At 44.6% G+C, this 18,444-nt stretch overlaps 1 protein-coding gene across 2 annotated transcripts in view; it reads left to right on the forward strand.

The window, feature by feature from the left end:
- evi5l (ecotropic viral integration site 5 like) overlaps positions 1-18,444 on the forward strand; it is a 31,531-nt gene that overhangs the window by 7,833 nt on the left and 5,254 nt on the right. The window contains exons 2-18 of one of the 2 annotated variants that reach the window (XM_056408976.1): positions 5,234-5,609; positions 8,294-8,483; positions 9,116-9,340; positions 9,896-9,970; positions 10,262-10,387; positions 10,511-10,654; positions 10,770-10,859; positions 11,766-11,863; positions 12,067-12,127; positions 12,267-12,320; positions 12,724-12,756; positions 13,540-13,680; positions 15,973-16,089; positions 16,824-16,964; positions 17,072-17,248; positions 17,678-17,824; positions 18,230-18,325. In XM_056408976.1, coding sequence (XP_056264951.1) covers positions 5,368-5,609; positions 8,294-8,483; positions 9,116-9,340; positions 9,896-9,970; positions 10,262-10,387; positions 10,511-10,654; positions 10,770-10,859; positions 11,766-11,863; positions 12,067-12,127; positions 12,267-12,320; positions 12,724-12,756; positions 13,540-13,680; positions 15,973-16,089; positions 16,824-16,964; positions 17,072-17,248; positions 17,678-17,824; positions 18,230-18,325 — 2,157 coding nt within the window. In that variant the 5' untranslated portion in view covers positions 5,234-5,367. The remainder of the gene's footprint in view (positions 1-5,233; positions 5,610-8,293; positions 8,484-9,115; positions 9,341-9,895; positions 9,971-10,261; positions 10,388-10,510; positions 10,655-10,769; positions 10,860-11,765; positions 11,864-12,066; positions 12,128-12,266; positions 12,321-12,723; positions 12,757-13,539; positions 13,681-15,972; positions 16,090-16,823; positions 16,965-17,071; positions 17,249-17,677; positions 17,825-18,229; positions 18,326-18,444) is intronic. The other variant, XM_056408977.1, reaches the window with a different exon arrangement.

Consider the following 18,444-nt stretch of genomic DNA (forward strand, 5'->3'; position numbering starts at 1 on the left):
TGTTGTTGGGTGTATTGTGAAGAGATCATAAGGGGGGGGGGAACTTTTGAATTTTTTTTTTTACCACTTCTTATTTGAATTGCCAAAGGCCGCTTCAACGTCGCCACGCCCAGATGGAGTTCGGAGAAAGCGCGTTCAGGCCGATGAAAAGTTCCTTTTAAATCAGACGGATCATGGCGGGGCAAACATGGGTTTTCATGTTGGGGGGGGTGAACAAAAGAAAACAATGGCCCTGTTTGTTCCTGTAGACAGTGCCAGCTCGGAGATGATGCGCCCAGGCATAGAATTTACACAATACAATAATTGTGTATGGTGATCAGTCAAGGAGGGACTGCACTGACCTTTCCTTATTCTAATCCCAAAACCCGCCTTTTCAGAACTGCTTTTAATGTGCAAGTGTGTGCTCTGTTTTTATTAAATAGCTCTTTTATGATGATTTTTAAAATGTCTTGCGTATTATAAAAAGCGCTATATAAATCAAATGTATTATTATTTTTATTAATAAACATAAACTCTCCAAATTGTAGGACAGCAGGACTCATACACACCCATGCATGGCAACACACACATACCTGGCCACACCACGTAATCTGTCACGTAGCACGCACACAAAACAAGCTTTCGAAGTGGATTGCAGTGAAAGCCTTTTATATCACAGTCCTCTGCAGCTTCTTACAAGTGCCCAATGACATTGGAGGCAGACTGCAGTCATACGGAGAGCAACAGCCAAGCTCTGAAATCTGGCTTGTTTTGCTTCGTCAGAGACCTTCACAATGTCCTTCCCTTAACCTTTGTGTGTGTGTGTCTGTATGTGCTTGTCTGTGCTTGTGTGTGTGTGTGTGTGTCTGTATGTGCTTGTCTGTGCTTGTGTGTGTGTGTGTATATGTGTGCATAAGAGAGAGAGAGGGAAAAACTCCCACTTTGGTAGCACTCTGCTGAAGTCCTGCGTGACTCACACCTTTTCACAGTGAGGTCTGACCAGTGACACGGCTGCGTAGCAAAAGCCTCTCTTCTTTTGTACTGTCATGACTAATCGGCTGATCTTTAATCTAATGAGGTCCTCTTTTTTTCTTTTTTTTACAAATCCAGATTATTCCTAGTTCTCTCTTCTTCTTCTTTTTGCATCAAAAGTGGATTTCAATACATTTTAAACACCATTTGCTGAATGTCTTTGCTATATATTGTTATCGTGTTCAAACCCAGCATGTATTGTAATATAGATGCACCTGGTGGAGAAAGCCTGGAAAATGACTTGTGAACATTTAGCCACAACTCAAAATCAACAAAGTGACCACCGGGTTGAAGGGGGCTAATTATTCCTGATTTTAAAGTGAGACTGGTTTGTTGACATTGGGTTACTTGTTGGGCGTAATGCAAAGCTCGGCAGTAGGGAGAATACCACCATCTATTCCGCGAATTGTGTCTCGATGATAGTGGTAAAGTAATAAAGCCCGCCTCTTGCCTGATCTGATTGGCTGCCTTGGCCGAGCAGGAAGTTGATGAGCTGTGCAACTCTGTGCCTTGCGCTAAAAAGTTGAGAATATTTTAACTTTTATGCGCGCCTAAAAAACGCTTAAGAAATGCAACGTGCGGCATTTAAATGGCGAGCATGAAAGGCTGTACCATCGGTATCATAGGAAAACAATGGTTTCGCTAGCGACGCGTTTTTGAGAGTCGCGTCCGGTGTGATCGGCCCCTGAGAAAAGGTTTGATTTGATGTCATCCATGCTGCATTGATGCAGTCGAGTGCCGTGAAATTAATCATCATCGCCATTGTCAGTCATCACGGTATCAGCAGTTTGACCATCGAAGGATATAAAGATCGTAAGCTCTCACAAGCAATGTAGAGATTAGTAGGGTATCACATTATCACCACAAAGGATGTCAATTCAGATTTGACTCTTGACCGAGGCCTCTGACCAGTGGCGGTGCGTCCATAGAGGGCGCTAGGGCGCCGCCCCTCTTAAAATTTTGAGATGAAAAAAAAAGAAGAAGAAAAAAATATAATATATCCTGTCAAAAAACATTATATACCAAATCATTTAAATAGCAAATATACCGTGTTGACGCTAAATGTGTGTCAACCACTTAAGTTAAATGTGACATAAATAATATATCGCCACTCATCCTCACGGAGAGAAGCCCCCCCATTTTCGGGCCTCCGAACGTGTGCTCGGCAGCGAGCAAACATTTGAATCTTGGGGCACGATGCGAAAGCCTGGCCAATTTATGTCACGTGACTGGACTATTCGGCAAATAAGAGACCGCAGGCTGCTAACGGAGCTGTTAGCTGGAGCTCAGTGAGTAATGCGCTGTTTAGTTTCTCCTGTCTGTTGTTCCAAAGTCCTGGGACTGAAACTCTCTGGACTTCAACGGTGGGAGGGATCTAAAGAGCTGCAGACAATTATCGAGCTAACAGCATGAAGCTAACCCTGTTTGCAGAGCAGCAGAAGGAGAAAGTTCTGAAAAACAGACACATTCCCTCAAGAATAATAGAAACAGGCTGGTTACAGACATGATGACTTTAATCAGAGAGTTATTGAGAAGTTTTCCAACTTTAAAGAGAGGAGGGCTACTTTTCTTTACAGTCGTGGGTCTCCTCTGTCAAACACCCAATGTAACATGTGATCTCTTTCTGACTCTATTCTGCTCTGAACCTCTTTCATGTGAGAGTGAAACTCTTATATTTTGCAAACCTCTGAAACCCAACCCAATGTTCCTTAAAGCTGCTCTGAACCTCTCATGCCCAAAGTCACAGTGTGTTGATAGTTGTTATTGGACCGTGTTGAGCACGGTGTGTTCTTGAAATAAAGCTTTGTTTTTTACAATATTCTACTCAAAACCTCTTTTCTTCTCATTGTTGAGTGCTATTTAAACCGCGTCGCCCAACTGCGCCCCCCCCCAACAAAAACATTTCACCAGCCGCCACTGCCTCTGACCAATGCGATTGGTGTCATTGACTTGTTAATGGTTCTTTTGATTGGGCCGGTGTCTGTGCATGACACTGGCCCATGTCTCTTCCCTGTTCAGACTGTTATTATTCTCCTCTCCTCTCCCGCAGGCTATTTTTTTCCTGCTCTCTTTGCTTGCATCTGCACGTTTCTCTCGACCTTCATGGTTGATTACACAGCCAAAATCAATCTCCCATTGCATTGACTTTTTTAATACAGACGGTTCAATATGGCATTTGTCAACCAATAAGCCGTGTTTGTTTCATATGCCAGCTATGATCACACTAATGTTTGTGTGTGTTGGGTATTTTTGTCATTATCCCCGCGAGTGGGTGTGCATGTCTGTGTCTGTCCCGGCTAACCTGACACACTCCCACAACCACACCACAGAAGTGGTTGTTGCAGACACACCTGGTCACTGGCGTCTGGCTGGGATTTCTCTCCTCTGCATAAGTTTGTATGCAAGTTATTATTGACTGGTCAGCTGCACCGTGTGTATGTACATTTGTGTTTGTGTGTGTGTGGCCAAAGGAGCTGCCATCCATAATGCAGAGGAAGGAGAGTTGGGAGAGCGGACTGTAGCTAGATGAAACCCTTGGAATATGAAAGGGTTCTTGGCAGTAAACCACTCGATGGGTTTTTGTTAACACCATCGACTTTGATTGTAAACTCACTTTCAGAAATGAGGGTTTCAAAGACGTTCTTTTGAAAAGACTGAGGTCCTACCCAGAACCATTTGCTTTTGAACACATTTCTTTGAACAAGGGAATACAAAAGGGTTCTCGGTCGAACGCCCAGTGTGGGGTTTTGTTTGCATCCTTAGGAGGTGGAATTGTTCTGGATCCAGGGAGGTTCTGGGTGGAACCAGTAAAACATAGAAGGGTTTTCTGTAGAACCTCTCATCGAGGGTTCTGGGTGGAAACGTGTACAGATGGTTCTGACTGTTACTGTATAGTGGGTTCCAGGTAGAACCCTGGAACCTTTGCAAAAGGTTATACCGGAAACCAAAAGTGTTTCTCCTACATGGACAAGCCAAAGAACACTATTTAGTTCCAGTTAGCACCTTTTTTCAAGAGTGTGGTCTCTCATTATGAGTGTAATACTGCTGACATGGTCGTTCTTACACTCCCTTTCCCAATGAAGAGAGAAATGCAGCATACTGTCACGATCCAGAGTTTTTGTGTCTTATTTTGAAGTCCTGTCTCTCGTGTCCTCTGTTTCTCTGCATTTCCTGTCCCTGTGATTGTCTGCTCTGTTCCTGATTGTTTACACCTGTGTGATTGCTAGCCTCGCCCTCATTGTGTCCACCTGTGTGATTGCTAGCCCCGCCCTTATGGTTTCCACTTGTGTGATTGCTAGCCTCCCCTTATTGTGTCCACCTGTGTCTCGTTCCCCGGTGTCAAATCACCTGCACTTTCCCTGTGTGTGTGTGTGTGTGTGTGTGTGTGTGTGTGTGTGTGTGTGTGTGTGTGTGTGTGTGTGTGTGTGTGTGTGTGTGTGTGTGTGTGTGTGTGTGTGTGTGTGTGTGTGTGTGTGTGTGTGTGTGTGTGTGTGTGTGTGTGTGTGTGTCCCCTGTTTTGAGCAAAAGATAACCTTTTCTCTGGAAAATTGTTGGCATTTAAGTCCTATCTCTCTCTGACTACAACAAACATGAGACACAAAAGTTCTGAGTGTATCTATAGATTATAACAGTTGATTGACACTGCAGCTACAAAAAAATATTTAATTGTCAGACAACAGTCCATCTTATAACCAAAATAGCTCTCCGACAGCCGAGTCTGTCTGCAGTGATGGACCGTGAGGTTCTGTCAGGATGATGTCATTACAGTGACTCAGGGCCCCTCCTTCAAAGCAGTTACCTAAGCCAGGATGTGAAGGGGCATTATTAGCCTCTTAATGTGGCCAGTATGTTTACTCCATTCAGTCCATTCAGCCAAACATGACGTCTCAATGAAAAATGCTAAGGGTTTGGATGTTTGTATAAGGGGATAACTGGGATGAGTCCTATATTTGTCTGACTGTTTATCTGTTGGAGGTGGGCGCCATTCCCCAAAACAATATTGCTATAATCATTATAGTATTTAATTCAATGTTCAAGCAAAAATGTGCGTCTCAATCATGTCTTGATATAATATAAATGAAGAATCTTTGGGTTTAGACCCAAAGAAAATCGAACGATTAATTCATGATGAACATTTTTGTGTGTGGCTCAGACAAAACTTTGTTCAATTATCTGTGGTCAGTCAGTCATTTTTATTGAGCCTTTTCTAAATCCATGACAGGTTCGAAGACCTCTGATCATATTGGCTCCACAGCCAGCCAGGTGGCCAATCAGGCGATAGCCTGGCTCACTGAGGAGGGAGACCCTCTTACCTCACCCACACCGCTTCACCCATCCCCCTCTACCGTCACCGCCATGTCTATACCCAGCGGCAGCCCAGAGAGAGAGGGCTTCAGTGGGGCGCCCCCTCAGCTAGAGTGCCTTTCTTCCCCTCCCGGCATGGACACAGATCCCCCGTCAACGGGCAGTCCAATTCTCAGCCCAGACTCCTCTTCCCATGATGCATTGCTGTCGGCGCCGGCAGCCTCCCCGGCAGACTCGGAGAACTTGAGTCCCGATGAACTGGAGCTGCTGGCCAAACTGGAGGAGCAGAACAGGTGAGATCAGCAGCTGTCTTCATCAATATGAACTGCTGGAGTGAAAATAAGACAGTCGTTATAGTTGTATAGTAGCAGGTTCAGCCAGTTAATACTGAAGGAGTATTTGTGTGTTCTGTTTAGACTTCCTAACAATAGACCATACTCCATTCCGCAAGCCCGTTAAGTTTGGGATTCCTCTACATGTTTGGAGGGTCGTGTCTTTTTCTTTCCAAAACCCCAAAAAACAAAGAATAGATTAATCTGCTTGATTACAATACAATATAAAATATTACAAAATATTACAAAAACTGCCATAATATGAAATGAGATTAAATTCAGGGGCCTTCAATCATAAGATGTATCAAATATATTTATATCAATTCACAAAGAACTTAAAATTAAATACAAAAATTAAATATGATTTGACAGTTGTGTTTCTAGGTTCTTCCAGACATTTTCTGTAAATGAAAAACAATCAACTCTTATGATAAAAAATAAATAAAATGGACTTCCTGGTGTTGGATCGAGGTGCGCTTGGACGTAAATGGATAAACAGATGTGCCAAGGGAGTTAAAAAGTAAAGTGCATCTTGTATATAGATCATTTTATATATCGGTGTTTACACTTACATGCTTCTGCAAGTCCTTTCAGGACGCCCATTATTTAAATGAAATGTAATCACCTGGTTTCAAAGTCATGTTTCGGAAAGGGTGAGGTTTAAACCCTGAGTTAGATAAGGTTTAATCCCACACTACGAGGTGCACCAGATTCTCCGGGGGAAATGACTGTTCACATGTTTGTATCGCTGCACAAAAACACCTTTTAGTTTTGATTGGACTCCATTAATCCGAGCGAGGACTCCAACAGACAGTGAATCTCTTTCCACTGTACACTTCCTACAGCATCTGCTTCATGCTCTCCCAGTAACAGAAGGTTTATCAGAAGAAAATCATTTAGAGGAAATATCATTTTGCGGAATAGGCGTATATGCTTTCTGAAGTTCCATTAGTAGATCGATACCACTCTCTTATCAGTGGGTGACATATGAAGCTGGAGCCAGCAGCTGATTAGTGTAGCTTAGCACAAAGACGAAAAACAAACAAGTGACTTACTGGCTAAGATGAAAAGGCTGCAGCGTCATATTTATTGTGCAGACGTGTGTGAGAGCAGGATTGACCTTTTTGACATGATCTCTCTATTCCCTTGACTTACTGTTATTTAAGGGAAATACAGAGGAATACATTCTTCAGTCTAAAAATATATATATTAGGGCTGTCAGCGTTAACGCGTTAATCTATGCGATTAATTTGGCCGCGTTAACGCACTAAAATATTTTAACGCAATTAGCGCAACTTTGTTTACTTCCGGTGTTCATTGAAGTGTTTACACTCAAACCGAGTGTCAAACCGCGGCAGTACGGTTTAACACTGTTTCCGTTTTAAAAACAATTATTTCTCCGCGAAAATAAGGATCAGAAATCAGTTTAAACTCATGGATGAATCAGTCGGGTTTCCTCCTGCTCCTCCTTCCTCTCGTCTCCCCCTCTGATACACAGAGGAACAGAGGGGCGACGTGTCGGGTGACGCGGCGCGGAAAGAACTCGTCACACGAAACCTTCAACGTGATTTGTCAATCCGTTTGTCTGTCAACATTTTGGGAAAAAAACAACCAATGAACACTCAGTAAATCACAAAGGACCTCCCACCTCACAGGTGAGGCTCATTTAGCAGCCTGTCAGTCAGAGAACCAGAGAACACGACGCGAGGACAATGAGCCTCATTGAATAGAGCTGAGATTGTTCTGGAATGTTTGATGTATAACACATGGGTATGTGTCATATGCAAACGCCTAAGGTGAATTTAAATGAGCCCAGCCTCCAGAGGGTTAACGTGACATATTTGAATGTCAGTCAGTTACCAAGGCCACTGGTTCTGCTGTGTTCAGTGGTAAAGATGACAGGACCAATGGGGTCTCAATATACTTTTTTTTTTTACTAATCTGATGTTTCACTGAAGAAACAATCTATCATCCACAATATTAAATACCTCGCTGGCACTTTATAGGTAGGAGCCTCTTTGAAAACACAGCTCTGTGTGAAGTTTGGTCTTTAAAAAGAATGAACTTTTAACTTTTAATTGCGATTAATGAATTTCAAAATGTGCGATTAATTAGTTAATTTTTTTAAATCGATTGACAGCCCTAATATATATATATACTTTTTTTGTTTATATCGTTTATGCTTGCTCAACATCCAACTCTAGAATGTCTACGCCCATAAAGTAAGCATGTTAATTTAAAATGTTGAGATGGGTTGAAAGATATTAAAGATTAATAAAGGGCAATGAGTTCAAGGCCAACTGCCCCCCACCCCCCCCCCCCCCCCAAATAACGTTAGTCATACGTCTGACTTTGTGCGCAAAGGCATTTTGTTGCTTTATTGGGGTCCATTTATAATCCTGATGGCCAGCTAGCTGTGTGTGCCTCTGACTCTGTACTTTAAGGTAACACGCCCTGAGGCTTCTGGCGTCTCTGCAAGGTCGTGCACAAACTCTCCCGATGTCACATCAGTCTGCCGTGCCTTAGCGTCCCTCTCACTCTTGTGTGCGTGTGTGTGTGTGTGTGTGTGTACCTGCTCGTCTAAGACAAACAGGCCCCGTGCAGTCCTGTGCCTCCCTGTCCTCATGAACGGTCTCTCCACGCAGGCTGCTGGAGGCCGATTCCAAGTCCATGCGCTCGATGAGCGGTTCGCGGCGCAACAGCGGCTCCTCGCTGGTGTCCAGCTCCTCGGCCTCCTCCAACCTGTCTCACCTGGAGGAGGACACCTGGATCCTGTGGGGCCGCATCGTCAACGAGTGGGAAGAGTGGAGACGCAAGAAGGACAAGCTCCTGAAGGTGGGGACTGGATATTGAGTCATTGAACTTAATGAAAAGAGAGACGATATAAATAAGACGGTTATCGGCCTCGGAGTTCGATTATCACATGTTGTTGTTTCCTGGAACCAAAGGGGCTGTGGATCCCTGACTCGTTGCAGCTTTTAAGCTGCGGCTGGTTGGTCATTTCTATCCGTCCGGTTCTTTTTTTTTACCCCTACGGTCATGCCGTGCGTTATTTGTAGCCTCCGTGTTGTCGGAGCGCCACGGGTTTATTTTTCACCGCGACTGAACAGAGTTCAGGAAGGGAAACCATCTCCAACTCTGTCTAAATCTGTCGGCACGTGTCGATACTCGGCTATTTAAATCTGATTCTACCGATGGCTTGAAGTTGCACTGCACCGACACGCCTCTCTCTCTTCGCGGGCGGCATAATGTGAGCGCAAATAAACAGAGCATAACTCCACGGCGTTGTGATTCGTCATAATGCAGCTAGGGGCCGTAATTATAACATGACACTAAATTATCCTTGTAAATATATCTGTACATTATCCCATAAGTGAGTCTGCCCCCTCTTTGCTCCTCAAGAAATGCTTAAAGTTGCATCCCTCGCCACATAACGAGCAAGGTCTCTCCCCCTCTTTGCCCTCCAGGAGCTGATCAGGAAGGGCATCCCTCACCATTTCCGTGCCATCGTCTGGCAGCTGCTGGGCAACGCCACCGACATGCCGGTGAAGAACCAGTACTCCGAGCTGCTGAAGATGACGTCCCCGTGCGAGAAGCTCATCCGCCGAGACATCGCCCGCACCTACCCCGAGCACGAGTTCTTCAAAGGCCAGGACAGCCTGGGGCAGGAGGTCCTCTTCAACGTCATGAAGGTGAGCACTGCAGCCTCTCACAGCTCTGATCATCAGCGAGCTGAGACTGCTGTCGGTTGGAATCGACGTCTGGTACGTGTATTAGGCCGTGGGCACAGTTTGTTAAATGGTGGATTCATTTGGTGTGCATTCACGCTGAGAGCAGCTTGGGGGTCGCAGCTCAGATTATGTCGATAAAAGGAAAGATAATTCCCCGACAATATCTTTGAAAAGATTAAAACGAGACCCTCATAGGTACAGAGTTATTTTCATCGCACTAAATTCAACTCCATTGGCTGTCTTTAATCATTTCTTCAATCGTTTGTGCCCATCACAAGCGCCCAGAGCCAGATGCGCTGCTCATTTTGTCAATAGTCCAAAAACCTCGTTCACCCTTTACACATCAACCATGTTTTCTGGTGGCTCAGCGGTAGGAAATGAAGTGGCCTCTGGTGACTTTTTCATAAGCAAATGTTCGGTCTGCATTACAGATGTCATCTGCGCTGCGTTCTATAAATACATTGCATCGAAAATTCTAATATGTTTGTGTGTGTGTGTGTGTGTGTGTTGTTTCAGGCCTACTCTCTGGTGGACCGAGAGGTGGGCTACTGCCAAGGCAGCGCATTCATAGTTGGTCTGCTGCTTATGCAGGTAAGGATCACGTATTTCACCTGTAAAATGATCTATTATGAGGATACTTTGCCTGAAGGGTCAGTATAGAATGTCTCAGGTTCATCGTAAATAATAGCCACGCTAGATTTCTCTGATTTCTACAACCACAAACAGTTGATTATGCAGCGGGATTTGGAAACAGTTGCAAGCCAATTAAGTTGTCTCTAGAAGTGAAATATATGAGTGAGTGTATCATAAACTGTTCAACATAAGCAATGTCCAATCCGTGTCTAATGAGGGAACTTTACTCACCCGTCCCCCTCCTCCCAGATGCCCGAGGAGGAGGCGTTTTGTGTGTTTGTGCGCCTGATGCAGGAGTACCGTCTGAGGGAGCTGTTCAAACCCAGCATGGCCGAGCTGGGCCTCTGCATCTACCAGTTTGAGTATCTGCTACAGGTACAGAGGAAGGAAGCGAGTCCATACACAAACACAAGGCTTGTAGCGCAGCTTTCCTCCACAGGGGGGCAGCAAAGCATTCGTTTGTATCTCCAGTGCACTCGTTCTCTTTCTTCACCCCAGGAGCAACTTCCAGAGCTGAACGTCCACTTTCGATCCCAGAGTTTCCACACGTCCATGTATGCCTCATCCTGGTTCCTCACCCTTTTCCTCACCTTCCTCCCTCTGCCTGTCGCCACGCGCATCTTCGACATCTTCATGTATGAGGTAGGGAAGATTTTAAGGCTGGAAGATGTGTTTGACTGTGTATATATTCGGTTTGCTAATCTGTACCTTCCAGTCCACTGAGCTCACGTAACGCAAATATGGGACCTGTCTGCAGGGCCTGGAGATAATCTTCCGCGTGGGCCTGGCCATCCTGCAGTACAACCAGACTGACCTCATTCAGCTGGACATGGAGGGCATGTCGCAGGTAAGCGGCTGCAGATTTTTTTAGTTTTCAGAGTCAGAGGCTCTGCGCCCCGCCTTCTCTTTTGCACGCACGCTTCCTGAACTACAGATCTGCTCTGATAACAAAATAAGAGAGGCTAATTAACAAACTGAAACCAGGACATATTCAGTGGGTGATGGGGTTTTATATGAGGATAAACACTATGCGATATCGATTTTTTTGTGAAGCAAAAACATGAATTAGATCTTGATTTGTGCTCATAATGATCTGATTTCTAATAACAGACAGACATCTAGAAACAAATCAAAGATTTTACCATCCATCCATCATCAATACCGCTTCATCCTCATTAGGGTCGCGGGGCGCTGGAGCCGATCCCAGCTGACATAGGGCGAAGGCAGGGGACACCCTGGACAGGCCGCCAGTCCATCTCAGGGCAAAAGATTTTACCAGTTAGAAGTTAGTTTCAAATGATTTTTTTTCTCAAAATAGGGCTGCAACTACCTATAATTATTATTGTCATTATTGATAGATCTGTCAATCATTCCCTTTATTAATTGAACAGGTGTGTCGGTAAAATGTTCATTCTGTTTATTTCTATGTAACAATCCAAACCCCAAAATATTCCCCTTCTTGTCATATATCACAAAGAAAAACAGCAGATCTTCAGAGAGGTTTCGATTGAAAGATTATTGACTCAGTTAAGTCTCATAGTATCTCATAGAATTATTCAGATGAGTTAATACATCATCATTATTGTCCGTGAGCCTCGTTTTATCAGAACCGCGGTAGTGTTAAAAATGAACGCAGGGCAGACGCTCCTCTTCCCCTCTCTAAAATGTTCCATCCTGCTTCTGTATGAAATATGAATGAGCATCTCTGATTGCACTCGCTAATCTTGTGTGTGGTTCCCTCCGGGTCGGCCAGCATTTCCAGAAGGTGATCCCCCACCAGTTCGACAGCTGCACAGACAAGCTGATCCTCAGGGCCTACCAGGTCAAGTACAACCCCAAGAGGATGAAGAAGTAAGAGCGCTCATTACTGAACCGGCTTTAGCGTGTACTCCTGTCTCACTGGTGTCGAGGTTTTTTTACTCTGCAATACAAATTATGATGAACCGCCAAACAACAGAATGCTGCAGCCCGAGTATTCTTTAAAAAAAACATGCACACACAATGTAAAATGTTCGGGTAACATTGCATAATCCTGTGTTGTTATCTTTTACCAGACTTGAGAAAGAATATACCACAATCAAGAACAAAGAAATGGAGGAACAAATTGAGATCAAGGTGTGTGTCTACTCAGCTGTGTGTGCATGATGCGGATATTACAATAAAAACAAATTTAGTAGGATTTAAAACATAATTACTTAATTATATATAGAATATAATAGTTTTTCCCCTCTCTCCCACCTCGCTCTCTGTTCAGAGGTTACGCACAGAAAACCGGCTGCTGAAGCAGAGGATTGAGACTCTGGAGAAGGTAAGAGTCGGGTTCAGATTCCATCTTATCTAAATGCTAAAATACATCAGGTTGACGCGAAGCAGCCAGATTGCTCAGCGCAGGACGGATGACGTTTTGATCGGATCTAGCTCAACACTGTCACCAGAAAGCGCCGTGGGTTTAAGTTTGTACGCTTTATTTGTATTTCTCTGAAACACTTTTTCCCTGAGGGATCTTACGGCTGCTTCTTTTGTCTTCACACGCTTCTCTTAATCTGTCTTTTTTCGAACAATTCCTCCGTGATCCCGTTTCTTGCTCTTCCTCTCAGGCTTTGTTGTGGTTTATCCTCCCTGGTGTCCCACTGTCTTTCACTGTCTCTCTCTCTCTCTCTTCATCTCTATATTTTTTCACCCTCTTGTTCCTCCCCGCCACTGCGTTGTAGGAGAATGCCGCTCTGGCAGACAGGCTGATACAGGTAGAGTACTGTGAACCCCTTTCCCACTGACCTCGCTGTCCTCTGACCTACTCAAGCCTTCCTCTTCCTCCTCCTCCTCTTCCTGTTTCTGCTCTCCTGCACTGCTCGCCTCCCTCCTCTTAACATCTACCTGCCAAAAGTGCATGAAAGGATATTGTTCATCGGTTCAGCCCACAAAACCGCCCTGTGACCCCTGAATGCATGTAATGTTTATTTAGATTCTAATACGGTCTCATGAGGTTGTACAATCCCTGCATGTGGCTTGTGAAGGTTTATAACTATTACTACTATCATTGTGACTAATTTTCATTTTTAATACACCTTATGAAAATGTGAATGAAATACCCGACGTAGTTAGACATTTTGGAAAAAAGCGCTAATTCGCTTTGTTGAGTTCGATAAGAAGTCCCTCGTGTCTGTACACGAAATATAAAGCTAATATTAGGGGAGGTTAGCTTAACATAAAGATGGGAAACAGTCTTCATGCAAAGCTATGCTAACCAGCTGCTAGCTGTAGCTTTGTATTTACCAGACTGCTACAAGAAAGATATCAATCTTCTCAGCCGCCTCTCTGCAGGAAAGTAATTAAGCAAATTTGCCAAAATGTCAAACTATTCCTTTAGGACTGTATATGCAATGCACCATGCAGCACCTTTAGCATGGAAACGCTCCCTTGATGCCCAGAACAACCCTTTCCCCAACACTGGTATCCTGTATAGTCTGTGTTTCTGAGTTGCAACTCCGCAGCTGATCTTGACCCCCCCTCCGGGCCTGCTGTTCCAGGGTCAGGTGACGAGGGCGCAGGAAGCGGAGGAGAACTACGTGATCAAGCGGGAGCTGGCGGTGGTGAGGCAGCAGTACAACACAGCCAGCGAGAGCCTGGAGAAAGCGCAGGAGACCATCAGAGAGCTGCAGCAACAGAAGGTAAACGCCAACACACAGGCTGTGCACACACTCTGTGGGGGCAACAGAAAGGATGACTCCAACACGGAGACCATGGCGGCGGGCGGGATGTCATTTCCCCTCACAGATCTCCAACGAGGGATTCATGTAGGAAGAATCTCTCTCCAGGCGGAGGCCGCTCATTAGCATTTATTTATTTGGTTGATGGTTCATGACGTTCCCATGGAAACAAGGGGAAACAGCTGTGTCCCAAAGTTACAAAGACAGCCTCCAAGCACCTTTACAGCTCCGTTTGATTCTTCCATGTAACACATCCCCGCGGTGCAAACAGTTGTGCCAACATTAGTTGTCGCCTTGCTTCCAGTCTTCAGGCCGAGCTAACACCGTTTTAAAATATTCAGCTTCTTCAGCTCATGATTGCTATTACTTTTCATATTTCTAACTCTTCAACTGTTCATATTATAAATATTTTATGGTTAGTCATTTGAATGGGATCACAATGGAGAAAATCTTCAACTTTAAAAGCTTCTAAGATCTTCATACCTTCAGCTAATTCAATCAATAATTTTTTTAAATGTTGACCTAACCTTCAACTTTTACTGTATATTTTCAGATATTTTGTATCTTTCCACATTATTAAATGATAAATATTTTTATGGAATATATAATGAATGGTTTCGGAAAACAGGCTCCGCCTCCGTCACGAAACACAGGCTCCTCCCCCGTCACAAAACACAGGCTCCGCCTCTTTCACGAAACACAGGCTCCTCCCCCGTCACGAAACACAGTCTCCGTCACGAAACACGAGCTCCTCCCCCGTCACGAAACACAGGCTCCGCCCCCGTCACGGAAAACAGGCTCCGCCCCTGTCACGAAACACAGGCTCCGCCTCTTTCACGAAACCCAGGCTCCGCCTCCATCACGAAACACAGGCTCCGCCCCCGTCACGAAACACGAGCTCCTCCCCCGTATTCTATTTCTGATACTTTAAGTACATAAAGCAAATAATATTTATTTTCAGATTGTAGTACAGTTACTTCTTAAACTATGAAACATTACATTATTTCTAATCGCTATTTGGGGGGCGACTCCTCTGGGTGCAAAAAGAAGTCTGAGAAAATGACTTCTCACTTGATTTATTAAGAGACATTGTAACCATGTATTTATGGTCTAAATCTCTAGTTCCAGGTCTTCTTCAATACAGCATGATGTTCATTTAGTTCGTTTAGAGTCAACCAGACTATGAAGCAGAGTATGCTTGGGGGCGGGGCTTCCTGATATACAGTCTACAGATAACCTCGACAAAAAAAAACACAACCAGAAGTCTTTATGAATTATTTCAAATAAAAACTCACAAAGTCATGTCAGCAAACTACACTGTCCTTTGTGACAAAATTCAAACATTGCTCTTCTCTCTTTAAAATGCTGCGCACATTTACACTTACTATATTGTTATTTATTTTGTTATACAGATACACTTTTTTTTTAAACATGAGATCTCGAGAACTGTAAATGATGTCCTTCTGACGGGTGACTTCATTCCAGTTCAGGGTGTTGGCCTTCCTCCCCCACCAGAGTTCACACACCTCTAGACACTCGCTGTCCTCAACACTGAAACGCACAAAATGGCAAATCAAGAGACTTTTTACGCACGCTATGTACTTGCCATATTTGTAATTTGCCCAGTAGGAAAGCATTTTTCCACTCAGCCTTCTCTCTGCTGCTCTTACTTTGTAGTTTAACTTTGATGTGGCGACATGAAAATGTACAGTAGCTTTCTATTTGCTGACGTCACTGAAGTTTGGTTACGATACAGACAATTACAAAAGTACTGATTAAGAACTCAGCTGAGACGGTTTAAAACAGTTTGAACAGTTTATCATTTTTGACAGAAATGAGGAGTAACGCAAGAGCCCCCCCCTGTTTGTCGTTGCGGCTGCAGCGTCAAATGTATTGCTGCAAGTTTCCTGCTGCCTTCCCCCGAATGTAGAAAGCTTTTTCTCCACCGTCACTCGAGGATCCAGGAGTGCGTGGCAGTGTGTGAATACTCAAGTAGCACCAGCGGAACAAAGGCGAAGGAAAGAAAGAGAGAGCAGCAGCTTGTGGCAGAACTCACAACCACTGACGCACTGTGGGTAAAAGTTGAGCTCCTAGTCGTGACTCCTCACTCCACCATCTGCAACGAGCCTGTGTACGGCCATCGCACAAAACAAACGTGGCCAATCGACCCCTCCGACCAACTTATGTTCCCAGTAGCCAACACAGTCGTGTCGCACCGTGTCGGTTTTGTAACACCAGCGATGTTTGTTTCAGTACACAGAGCCGTTTGTGAGCAATCTGCAGACCCAGCTGGAGCAGTCCAGGCTGCGCGAGGCCGAACTGCAAGGAGCACTGAAGGAAATGCAAGACAAGGTCCTGGACCTGGAGAAGGTGACCGAACAGACACTTGTGTGTGTGTGTGTGTGTGTGTGTGAGAGAGGGAGAGAACAGTGTTGAGTTGAAGTTCCGAACGACGACCTTTGTGACATTTAAAGCTTTCGGTTTTACTTCACAAGGTGTTAAAACACAACAGCTCTGCTTCTCCCCGATGATGATTTTAGTGTCACGTAAAAACTGAAAGATAGAAAAGAAAATATGCCTCTACAAGTTATTATAATTTTACATTTTTTTAATTATTATATATTTAAGAAACTGTTTTTCTGACTCTCAGTTGGTCGGTCAATGACTTTGGTTCAGACAGATATTTTAATACCTGTTTTAATAATAAGTATTTGGTGATCTCCTACAACAGGTCGTCATCTGTAGTTTTGAGTCAAATCTCCCGTAAACTTATTGGATTCATCGCCATGTGATCTGATCCAGACGTTCATGTCCCCTGTTGGGATGAAATGTAAGAAAAGTGACCACTTAGAAATGTATCCATCATCATTATTCGGTAAACAGTTTCTAGTTGGCCTAAAGTGTTCTTTGTTTAGTGCTAATTAGCAAACATTAGCATGCTGACGCTGACCTAAGTGGGCATATATGGTCATATTCAGCAAGTATTATACCGGCTTGACATCAATTAGCATCTCGCATTATTGTGGTTAGGTAGAGCCTCACTGAGCAGTTGGCATGGCTAGTTGGTGGTTTTTTAAAATCGTAAACATCGTTCTCTCATCCAGAGAAGCACATGTCTGCCCGATGAGAACAACATGCCGGCTCTGCAGGAGGAGGTGAAGCAGACGAAGCTCAGGGAGCTGGAAACACTGCGCTTGTTCAAAGAGATGCAGGACACCGTCACTGAGCTCAACCAGCACTGGCAGGTAACACACACACACACCTGCTGTTGTTTTGTTCATAAACTACCTATGTGTGTGTGTGCAGCGGCAGGAGAGCTCCACACCTGTGATACTCCCTCTGATTTCCGCAGCACCACATGTCCCGCGGCAGCAGCACGGGTGGCGGGGGCGGCCACTGGAAGGAGTCCCCGAAGAAGAACGCCATGAACGAGCTGCAGGACAAACTGATGACGGTCCGACTGAGGGAAGCCCAGGGTCAGGCGGAGCTCCGAGAGGTCAAACTCAAAGCTCTGCAGCTGGAGAGCCAGGTCAGTCACACACACCATGGCGGTCCTGTTGTTGGACGCACGAGGCCAGTCCAGCTTAGAGATGAGCAGTGATGATAAAGTCATACGGTAGATCATTCCCGCTGTGTTTTTTTCACCTCCCTAGTGCAAAGATATTTCATTAAAAAAAATCTGAAAAGTAGGTTTCATAACAAGGTAATTGTAAGTCTTCATCGCATCTCATTACAATTATTATTCTTTAGGGATTTGGACTGTTGGTCAGACCACACGTTATTCCAAGATGTCAGCTTAGGCTCTGATGTGGCATTTTCCAAAATGTTCTTACATTTCAGGGATTACATTATTCATTACCGTTATTTATCAGGATCAAAATCCACCAATTTAATGATGAAAGGAAGAACTGTGTTGGAGTCCTCCTCACCCTCCCCCGTTTGACTTCCCTCACTCCAGAACCAGATCCACAGCAAGCTGATTGGTCGCAACGATCAGGAACGCTCCGCCCTGCAGGACCGGCTCCAGATGCTGGCCAATCAGAACAAAGCGCTCCAGAACCAGATCAACGAGATGAAAAGGAAGCAGACAGAGTCTGACTGCAAGGTCCGTAAGGAGAGGAGACGGGGAGAGAGAGAGAAAAGGAGTTAGCAGGAGGAGAGAGAACACCATTTTCCATAATATCCGAATCTTTACAAAACACATCAGAAATACAGCAAGGAATGAAGACAAAACAGGAGGAATGCCTATGAAGAGGGGGGAACAAGAGAGGGATGGAAAGAAGGGAGGACCAGATAGATAGAACAGAAGTAGAACATATTTTATGGATAATGGCAAAGAAATTAGTCTGACTTTAACTTCTGTGTCATATCCAGAAAAGGGTCATTGAAGAAGGCCTGGAGAGAGATGGAGGACAGAGGAGGAGGGAGAGAGAGTGTTGAATCCATCAATGGAATCCAACACATTGTTGTCATCTACATGGTGTCTTCTCTCTCCCCTCGTACAATGCAGAGCAAAGAGGAGGTGATGGCGGTGCGACTGAGGGAAGCAGACTGTATGGCTGCCATGGCTGAACTCAGGCAGAAGGTTGCTGATCTTGAGATACAGGTGTGTATGTGTGTGTGTGTGTTTATGTGTGTGTGTGTCTGTGTGTGTTTATGTACCGTCGTGCCTGCAAGGATTGTACGTACCTCAAATGTGTGCTTGTCGACGTTACCATTTGTATG

Source organism: Pseudoliparis swirei, chromosome 24 (assembly GCF_029220125.1).
Source record: "Pseudoliparis swirei isolate HS2019 ecotype Mariana Trench chromosome 24, NWPU_hadal_v1, whole genome shotgun sequence".
Classification (NCBI taxonomy): Eukaryota; Metazoa; Chordata; class Actinopteri; order Perciformes; family Liparidae; genus Pseudoliparis; species Pseudoliparis swirei.